The sequence below is a fragment of the Dipodomys ordii genome, unplaced genomic scaffold, assembly GCF_000151885.1.
Source record: "Dipodomys ordii isolate 6190 unplaced genomic scaffold, Dord_2.0 Scaffold21, whole genome shotgun sequence".
In the NCBI taxonomy this organism is placed as follows: Eukaryota; Metazoa; Chordata; class Mammalia; order Rodentia; family Heteromyidae; genus Dipodomys; species Dipodomys ordii.
The window spans coordinates 281,307-292,071 of NW_012267237.1; the positions used below are offsets into that span (position 1 = coordinate 281,307).

Below are 10,765 nucleotides of genomic sequence, written 5' to 3' on the forward strand. Positions count from 1 at the left end.
AGGTCAGGGCTCTCCGGTGTGGAGGAGGTGACACGGGAGGGCAGGTCAGGGCTCTCCGGTGTGGAGGAGGTGACACTGGAGGGCAGGTCGGTCAGGGCTCTCTGGTGTGCAGGGGCTGTGTACCTCGTCGCATGGGGATTCCAGTCCCTGAGATGTGGCAGAGGCTGGAATAGAGGATCCCTGAGACGAGGAACTTTCTGGCCTGGGCATGAGCAAGTGGAGTGTGCTTTCCGTAGGCCTGGGCCCTGGGGCCCCGAGAGCGGCACAGGGCCCGTAGGGCACCTCAGTGCCACTGGATGAGAAAGCACATCCTACACCTCCCTCTGTCTGTGACTTTGGTAGAAGGGATGGATGAAGCCCCACGGCAGGAAGGCGGCGGCCTTCCGAGGCCGGGGCCCGTGCTTGCCCTGGCGTTCTGAGAACTTTTGATGAACAGGAGCTGGAAGCTTGCTCCATCTTCTGGCTCAGGGCTTCGTGCTTTCGCCTGAGTCTTTTGGACCAGAGAAACCCCACTCCGGTGTCATTGCCTGTGTGTCTGACAGCTGGCCCCACACACCGTTCACACACACTCGTGAATACACATTCTTCCCCTTCAAGGTCTTCACAGCAGAGGTTGCGTCCAAGAGTGATGGTCTGGCTTAACCATGGCCTCCAGGTGGACACAGCTAGGAGGCCCACCCTGGGGACACACCCAACGGGAGCCACTACACCACACCAGTAACGGGGTGCAGTCTGCCACCCCTGGTCCCGGGGCACCGCTCTTGGTCCCTCTGGAGGGGTCAGGCGTCTGGGGTTGAATGAGCCCTCTCTGGCTTTGGGTCACTAGGCCTCACCACCGCCAGCCTGACTATCCACCACCAGCTTCTGAGTTTCTGCTGTTAGCCTCAGATCATCAGCTTCTGACCAGTGAGCTTGGCACACTGGGCCCCAGTGGTGCCACCGCAGAACCCACCTGTTCCACCCCTGCCCCTGGGCTACGGGCTCAGGCCAGTGTGTTCAGGTGGCCAGGCCCCGTGATGCCAGTGGAGTCTCCACTGAGTACTGATGCTGAGGTAGCTGGGTTACCAACTTTGAAGCAGCAGCACTCTGTGAGGGAGGAGGGCTTTGGAGGCGGAGTCTTCACCATGTCAGGTCTGAATCATGACACTGTCAGGGCCCCAACTCAGCATTAGCACCTGAGCCAGATTACAGCTCAAACTTCTCAAGTGGAAGAACAAGCAGGTAGACGTGGGCATTTTACTGACCGGAGCTGAGCAGGTGACCCGGGCATCTCCCGGCCGGAGCTGAGCAGGTGCCAAGCCCTCCACGCCCGCTCTCTGTGGCCAGTGTCTACACTTCTTCAGGAGCCATTTCCAAGTGCTGTTGCTGCCCTGTAGACACTCAGGCTGAACGTGCTGTCTGGGATGCGTACACAGCCAGCCACGCTCTCCCCGGCAGACTGCTGCTTGCACGCACACAGGACCCAGGCGGCGGCCCCTCGAGTGATCTGGCTCCAGGAGGTCCAGCCAGCTGCCCCTGCGCCTGCCCGGGCTGCGGCTCGCGTGACTACACGGCCGGCTGCTGAGCGGTTGCTGTGACAACCGCTCCCCGGGGAGCAACTTGGATCAACTGGTCTGTCTGTGGGCCAAGGAGGAGGCGTGAGAGCGGCTGGAGAGAATTGTGCCCCCCCTTTTCTTCCTTCTTCTGAGACCTTGACAAAAATAATCTTTGAAGTGGTTGCTAGCTACTTTTCTGCCATGGGACTGGAGGGAATCAGGGCATTCAGAGCTGTGCCAGGGCAAGCCCAGCCCCTCCGAGTGCTGGCCTCATGCCTCTTGAATGGGCAGGGAGAAAGGGCAGCAGTCCACTGACCACTGCCATGGCCACCAGGCCTGGCCTGCACCGACCCCTGACCTTGGCTTGTATAGACTGCTAGCGTTCACTCAGGCCAGCCACTGGCCCTGACACCTGTGCTGACCATGGACCCTCACCTGAATTGCCAATGGCCATCACCTATTGTCACCACTGCCTTTCCCCTATACTGACCACAGACCTTCACCACTCACCCTCCTGCGTGTTAACTACTGATCCTCATGTCTGCAGACTGCTGACACACACGTGTGCCGACCACTGACTAACACATGTTCTAACTATTGATCCCCAAGTATGCTGATCACCGGCCCTCATGTGTGCTGACCTCTCACCCTCGTTTTCCCTGACCAGCCCCTCATGACAGGAGGCAGTAATTAAACATAGATGTGATTTCCCCCCTTTTGAAAAGGAGCAGCCATAATCTCAGGGCCAAATTCTTTTCCACTTGGAAAAGTGATCTCATTTTCCATGTCTCATGCTGGGGGTGGGGAGAAAAAGAAAAGTTTCAGGATTAAAAAGAGAGAGGGGGAGAGAAAACCAACCAGCATTTACGATGCGCACTTGAAAGATGGCTCCACATCTGTAAAAGAATTTGGCATGATGGTTTGGACCAAAAAGTCAATCTGATATTAAATCCATATGATTCCACAAACAGCATTTTATGGTCTTAAAAAATCTGCCTTGTTTTTGCTTGTGACTGATCTCATAAAATCTTTTTTAAGAAGCCACTTTATACGCTCATGTCTTGAACATTTCTTTGAACTATTAATAGTAAGGCATCTCCAGTATGTGGCAACCATCGGGCTGGGGCAGCCCGTGGCAGGCCGGGTGGCTTGGCTCTGATAGGGAGGTGGGGGTTTGGGGTTCCGGGGAGACCCCCACCCTGGCTCAGCCAGGTGCACGCCTGTAGCTCCCCTGTGCACCACCCTGCCCCCGTGGAATGCACCGGACTCTGCAGACTCTCCCATGTGTCCTGGTTCTGTGGCCGGCTGTGGGACATGCCGCGGGACTCTGCGTCAGAGTGAGGTCTTGTGTTCTGACTCTCCCGCCTCATGCCGGTCCCTGCCTGGGTACCAGGCCCCAGGGGCAGAGGCTCAGGGCCCCGGAGTGGCATGGACAGCAGCCAGGGGCAGATCGTGGAGGTGCTTTGGTGGTTTGGAACCCCCTCATTCTGGGACAGAGGCACTAGCTCCTGACCGTGGCGAATGGTGGGCTCATCACTGGTCCCCATGGGTGCTGGACAGACAGGCTTTCCTGACCGTGCACCTGTTAACCACAGGAGCCAGTGTCCCCATGTTCTCCTATCACAAACTAACCCAGGACTCATCACCTGGTAATGCTGAGCACAGGGTTGAAAATGCCGGCTGCTGCCACCCGTGTGGATATTCTTCACTGGATCAAATGCTGGCAAGATAAGCACTCCAGGATTTCCCACGGGGAAGTCCTGGAAGTCGGTGTAAGGAGAGCAGCCGTTCAGTGCAGGTTGACAGTGCTGGATGCTGGCTTCTTTTCATAAAAGTTTTGAGGGCCAAGTGACAGCCAAGCCTCACAGCAAGATTCTGAATCTTGAGAAGAGCTAAGTACCTTCCTTCACAGCTCTTGCTTCCGGAAGCTTCCCCTGCTTGCTCTCACCCCCATACAGCATTCCTTAACCCCGAGGGATACCACATTTACTATTTATTAATTGGTAAACAAATAAAAAGGCAAAATAGTTGCTTGTCAGTGGCTCACACCTGGAATCTTATCTACCGAGGAGACTGAGATCTGAAGCTCACGGTTCAAAGCCAGCCTAAGCAGGGTAAGAGTCTATGAAACTCTTTTAACCACTGAAAGCTAGAAGTGGAGCTATGGCTCAAGCTTTAGAGTGCTAGCCTTGTGCACAAAGGCTCAGAGACAGTGCTCAGCCCTGAATTCAAGCTCAGCACTGGGTGAGGGGACGCAAAATAGCCCAATAGGGCATTATCAACCTAAAAACCTTCTTCACAGCGTGATCAGTCAGAAGTGGAGAGGCAGTCTGCAGAGTAGAAAGAAACACTTGCAAACCATGCATCTGAGGAGGAGTCAACAAGAGACTCAGTAGCAAGAAAACAAATGCCTGGTTAAAAATGAGCAAGGACCTGGAGAGATGGTGTCAGAAAATATGAAGTGGCCATGAGGTATATAAAGACATGCTCAAATCACTGTTCATCGGAGAAGTATACACCCAGACCACAGCGTCTCAGCCTAGGAAGAATGCTGCTATCACAAAGAAGAGTGGAGAACTGATACAGCCGTTGTGGAAAACCCTATGGAGGTTCTTCCAAAGACTAAGACAGAACTCAACATGATCCACCAACCTCACTACTGTAATTCCACCCCTCAAAGGACATGAAGTCCGTACTCTGCACTCAGAACCTGCAGCCAAACGCGATCCGCCCAAGTGTTCCTTACCCGATGAAGGTGTTTAAGATGTACTTACGTACAAGGGACTACAATCGTGACAGGAAGTCCTGCCATTGTAACATCATAGTTGGGACTATAGTAAACAAGCAAGACCAAAATAAAATCACTGCAGGATCTCATTTACATGTGGAATCTGAAAAGTGGGACTTGCGGAAGTGGAAAGTAAGATGCTGGCTGCCGGAAGTGAGGGATGGAGGGAACAAACGGAAAGAAAGTCTCACGCGTGCTGCAGTATGGAGAACCCCTGGAGGCATTATGCCAGTTACAGGGGGAAGGCCATGCAGACCATTAGCAGGTCCAGGAGGAGTCAGACTAACAGAGGCAGAGGTTGAATGGAAGTGTGGTGGGGAAGGGCATCAGCAGCCTTGGTGTTAAATGGGGAAGTGAAGGGTTCTAGAGACCTTGGTGATGGCTGCTGGCCTGTGTACTCAAAAGGAGGAAGATTATGTCTTTGATATTTTGTCACAACTTCTAAAACTTTTTTTTTTTTTGTCGGCCATGGGGCTTGAACTCTGGGCCTGGGTGCTGCCCCTCAGCTCTTGGGCTCAAGGCGAGCGCTCTACCACTTGAGCCACGGTGCCACTTCCGGTTTTCTGGTGGTTCATTGGAGATCAGAGTCTCACGGGCTCAGCTGGGCTTTCCTGCCCAGGCTGGCTTTGAACCGGGATCCTCAGATCTCAGCCCCCTGAGTAGCTAGGATGACAGGCGTGAGCCGCCAGCGCCCAGTTTAATTAAAAAGTAATTTAAAAGTAAGCTGTCATTGGAAGACGCTCTGTCTTGGTACAATGTGTGGGAGAAACATGAGTCCCCAGGGGCCTGACTGCAGCCTGGTTACAAGTTTCACCAAGGAGCGCTAGAGAAGCCCTCCAAGAACAAACCCCCCCCGACGGCGGAGGTGGGGGGAGAAAGCCTTTCACTCTTAGGCACGAGGTCTCCACCGTGTTGGCCGTGGTGGGGGGAAGTTACCTTCCAAGCTCACTGTGGAGCAGGCGTCACGGCGGTGGATGCCGGGGGACAGGCTCCCCACACTCCCAGGCCGCTGCTCCTAGTCTAGCATTGCTTTGGCACTGTCAGGAAGAGAGCCGTTTCCTCTGTGGGTCAGCACAGGTGACGAGTTTGGCCTTTTGTTCAATGATATCAGCACACAATCGTGAAAGTCCCACGGTCCCCCCTTCCTTCCCAGAACTGGGGCTTGTTGGGAACAGAGCCTCGTGAGGTAGGAGCCTGGGCGCAGACTTGCACATGGCCCCTGAGATGTTCCAAGTAGACACTGCACTCTCATTCCTTGCTCACCAGTGGGACTGTGCAGGAGTTAATGTGCCAGACACAAACCTGGTTGGTTGCTCTAGGACTTTCTGGTGGACCAAAGGTTAAACAGGACACATTTCACCTTTACAAACCTGGGCAACAGTGGCAGACTGTGAGGAGGAGGAGGGGGAGGACGAGGAGGGGCAGGAAGGGAGGAGGAGGGGGAGGAGGAGGCGGTAGCGGCGGCTGGGTGAAGAGCCAGCTGTAGTGTTCGACAAGCTGTACACGGCCCCCCTCTTTTGGTTCTAGGGCTGCCGCTGGTACTGAGATTCTTCACTGAAGCTGCACGACTCCATAAACTCTAGATTCCCCTGTGCGTCCTCCTCACCCTGCAGCTTTCTTCTCCAGGGCATTTGGGGAGGTTACCGCAAGAGCAGATAGGAAGTGGGTGCAGGTCTTTCCAAGGTCCTGCAGAGGAAAGTCACTTGAGAACTGTTGTGGAATTTCTGGTTTGTCTCTGAATCAGCCATGCCTCCTACCCTCCTGAACCTTCTGGGCCCCAAACACTTCATTTTCCACAGTGAAAATATTATTTCAGTTTTTATTTATATTTTGTGCCCGTCCTGGGGCTTAAACTCAGGGCCTGAGTGCTGTCCTTGAGATTTTTTTGTGCTCAAGGTTAGCACTCTTATCACTCGAGCCCTGCCTGGCTTTGAACTGTGATCCTCAGATCTCAGCTTCCTGAGTAGCTAGGATGACAGGCGTGAGCCGCCGGCGCCCGGCTTAAGAAGCTGTATTTCAGAATACTTTATTCAAGTTGTAAATTTGTTTGTATAGAAGTCTTTTTCCTACTTCCCCTCTGTGACCCTCAGGGAATCACTTTCTGACATTTGTCACTGTAGATGTTCTTGTACTTTATATTCTTTCTGTCTAGTTGCCTTTACTTAACACATTTTGGATATTTAGTCACATTTTCATTTGATTAATAGTTTTGTTGTAATTTACATAGTTTCATTGTGTAATTGTTAAATTGGTGGGTATTTTCTGAATTTGGATTATTATGAACACAGCTGTTGGGAGTGCTTTGCTTATATACTTTTGTGCCATACCTGTCTTACCTGGGTAAATACTAAGTGTGAGATTTTATTAACATAACATTTGTGCATGTTTGTGGAAGTGTGATAATGAAACACATGCACACACGCAATGGGTCACAATCAAGAAGAATAATCACCATTTTCATCTCTGAAACAATGGTCACGTCTCTGTTTACGTTTTCAGGGAACTGAGGACAGATTCATATTGGTGGAGTGGTTCGTTCCCACATTCACACTCCTGGGCGATCTGGCCTTTGATTTAACCTGTGTTGGCATGTGTGAAATACCATTTTCCTGTGGTTTTAGTTTCCATTTCCTGGTGATTATCAGTGGTCACCTAGGATACATTTTCATGTGTGTACTCGGCACAACTCTTACTCTGTAAAATCAGTTTTAAAAATTTATTCAAATGTTTCTGTCAATTAAAAAACTAGGTTTGGGAATGCGTACATGTACGTATGTGTACACCGTGCGCTACTTTAAACTCAGAACCTGGGCACGACCTGAGCTTCTTTTGTTCGAGGCAAGAGCTCTACCATTGGAGTCGCAACCCCACTTCTGGCTTTTTGGTGGATAATTGGAGATAAGAGTCTCATGGATTATCCTATTCCAGCTGACTTCAAACCAGGATCCTCAGAGCTCAGCCTACTGAATAGCTAGTGTAACTGGTATGAGCCACCAGCTCCTGGCAAAAACACACATTTTATAATTATTAGAGTTTGAACTCTGGGCCTGGGCGCTGTCCCTCAGCTCTTCAGCTCAAGCGAGCACTCTACCACTTGTGCCACAGCACCACTTCCGGTTTTCTGGTGGTTTATTAGAGTTCATTGGAGATAAGATTCTCACGGACTTTCCTGCCCAGGCTGGCTTTGAACTGAGATCCTCAGATCTCAGCCTCCTGAGTAGCTAGGATGACAGGCATGAGCCACTGGCACCCGGCACAATTTTTAACCTTGAAGCCATGACCCCCTTCCTCTGTGACTTGCTGGTATGGGCCTGTTATGAAGTAGGAATAAATTAGAGGTGGGTGTTTGATGTGGCCGCAGGCGGGCTGCTCCAAGTTCACACAGAACATCACTTTTAGCATTTTAGGTAACTCACCTTCGTGTTCTTGTTTTTTCCTAGTCTCTCAATGGCTTTGCGCTGGTGGTAAGTGCAGAAGGGATGATCTTCTACGCTTCGGCAACAATCATGGACTATCTGGGCTTCCACCAGGTAATAGAACAGAAAAGCCTTTCAGTGCATTGAACGCTAGGTTCCTTCACCTTCACATACATACGCTGTCCTCCAGGCTTGAGAAGATCTGACATCAAGCTTTCCAAATCACGGAGCTTTAAATATGTCTTGCAGCTGTCCACAGTCCAGCTGTACCCACAGCAGGGCACTGTACAGTTTCTGTGCACACTCAATGATCTAGAAGCTTCTGGGTGGGATATGACTCTGTCTTGGACTTCACGCACTCAGGATTCTATGGACAGTGCCGGCCTGTGTGTATCCCATGTCTTAAACCGCAGATACCGAGTACCTTGCGAGATAGTTAGGCTTGCACCTAAAATAGACCACCTTTGACACCATCTCCTTTGGTCATAGATCAAAGTAGGGTCAGAATCCAGAAGAGGTCATTTTCCTTCCTCCACATGGCCAGCACAGGCATGGTGTGACCCAGGAGTCTGCAGGCCTCACGGTCTTCTCCTTTTAGCCCAGAGGGAATGGGCTTGGTGCTGGGTCTGGGGAGGCGAGCTATGCAGAGAGCTTGACTCTAAGTCAGAACTTGCTCTTAGTTCCTTAGTGCTCCATTATTCCCCTCCAAATGTTAGAAGTATAAAGCAGCTTTGCCTTTATTGTAAAGTATTTCCAAATACCATTAACTCAGGCATTGCCTCTAGTTGATGCAAACTATTTCACCAACACGTGAAAACGGCCTCTGTTTCGTTTCCATGAGCGTCCTGTGCCAGATGCCTCCTGGAAAGGCCAGAGCCAGTCCCTTGCTGTCCCAGCCCAAGCAAGGCTCTGGGATTTATGTGTGTGTTTTATGCCTCTGGTGTTTATTTACGGAGGAAATTACCCGTTCCCTCACAGTCTCCCTGAGTGCACCAGCTTGGTCTGAGAAGACTGACTCTGAAGGCAAGATTAGTAGACACATACACATTTTTGCACAAAAAAAGTAAAACACCGTGTGCAATGGCTAATGCCTATAATCCTAGCTACCTGGGATGGTGAGAGGACCACAGATTCAGGTCAGCCTGAAGACACATGTAAGGGGCATTTGAGAGACTCCATCTCAACCAAAAAAGCTGTTTGGTGTTGTACACCTGTCAGTCCAGCTATGACCAGGAGGGTTAATAGGAGGCTTACCATCCAGACCATCTCCAGAGAAAAAGAAAGCAAGACTCTACCTCAAAAACAACCAGAGGAAAAAAAACTGGAGCATGGCTCAAGTGGTTAAGCACCTTTCTACCAAGATTTGAAGCCCTGATTTCATACTCTAGTAATACAGAAGGAAAAGATAAAAAGGCACTTGCTAGATATCCAGTGTGTAGAAGATGTCAGTGCCCTTGTTTTGATTGCCACGAACCGTGGTTCAAAGCCCAGACCAGGACAGGCTTTGCCTGCTGGAGACAGGGTCACCTGATTAGCTATGTGTGGTTCTTTCCCTGTTCTGGTACTTCACTCTCAATTACTTCTCCTGATGTCCCCAGGAAGGACACAGGTGCTCAGACTTGCAGTGCTAGCTATTTTAACATGAGAATTTGTTTCCACAACCTAAAATACCAAATTTCACCATCTTTAAAGCTATCGCATGGCCTTGCTAGGTCCACCTGCTCTGCTGGTCCCCCTGCCTCCCGCTCCACGGGGCAGATGGACATTTAGGTAAACCCAAACTCCTTTCACTAACTAAGCAGGGTATGTGGAGATGGATGAGGCTCTGAAGGAGGCCCAGCAATCACAGCCTCCAGAGGTGCAAAGCTTGGAGTCAGTCACGAGAAGGTGTGGAGTCTGGGGCACTTGTCAGCTCCAGGAGTTCTCTAATTGAAGCTGTGGAGGGGAAATAACATCTGCCGCAGGATTAAGAACATGGAATTCTGAGCAATGAGCCCACAAAGAGACACACAGCACTTCCCCACATAATACACTGCCAATCCAGACACACGGGAGATGTGCCGTGTCTGCAAGACCCCCGATAACCACGGGCACATCGCTGTCTTCAGATCAGTTTAGAGAGCTGATGCAATTATAACAAAAATCGAGCACCCTAAAATATCCACAGACACACAAACGCTAAGGAAAAGAGAAGGAAGCAGGAGGCGTGGCTGTGGAGTCGGCAGACCAGAGCTTCTGGTGATTCCATGTCAGACTGTGTGAGGCCGGCAGATCCAGCCCTGATCAAGGCTCACTGACAGCCATCTCTGGGATGGGGCGGAGGGAAAGCGGCCTTGTGAACACACGCTGCATGATCTGGATCCAAGGGGATCCTGTCTCCTTCACACCATCCTCAGAATAATACCAGCTGGAAGACAGAGATTGCTGGAAGCTAGCAGAGCAGTCAGGGAGCCTATGAAGAAAGAGTTCTCAAGTGTAGCTCAGTGGTCTCAGCCCAGAGCTAATGGGGAACAAGTGAGGAGGACCGCCCGAGGGCTCCGGAGACAGCCCAGCAGCACACAGGCACACCCACAAATGTACACCTACACGCCAATAGCTTTCTTGCTTGCCTGCATTACATGCAGACAAAAGCCTTAGTAAGAAGCCACTGCACCCCTACCAGGATGGCTAAAACAAAAAGAACTAACAGTGCCATATGTTGGTGAAAATGTGAAGGAGCTGAGGCATGCTGCACCACCATGTGTGAGTACATGCTGCACCACCGTGTGTGAGTGCATGCTACACCACCGTGTGAGTGCACACCACCGTGTGTGAGTGCACACTACCATGTGTGAGTGTATGCTGCACCACCGTGTGTGAGTGCACGCTGCACCACCGTGTGTGAGTGCACACCACCGTGTGTGAGTGCACACTACCATGTGTGAGTGCACACTGCACCACCGTGTGTGAGTGCACACCACCGTGTGTGAGTGCACACTGCACCACCGTGTGTGAGTGCCCTCTACACCACCGTGTGTGAGTGCACG

The 10,765-nt window shown here is 51.3% G+C and overlaps 1 protein-coding gene across 1 annotated transcript in view; it reads left to right on the forward strand.

The window, feature by feature from the left end:
* The window catches only part of Ahrr (aryl-hydrocarbon receptor repressor), a 55,748-nt gene that overhangs the window by 27,081 nt on the left and 17,902 nt on the right, over window positions 1–10,765 (forward strand). The window contains exon 4 of the mRNA XM_013013821.1: window positions 7,764–7,853. Within this exon, the coding sequence (XP_012869275.1) occupies window positions 7,764–7,853 (90 nt within the window). The remainder of the gene's footprint in view (window positions 1–7,763; window positions 7,854–10,765) is intronic.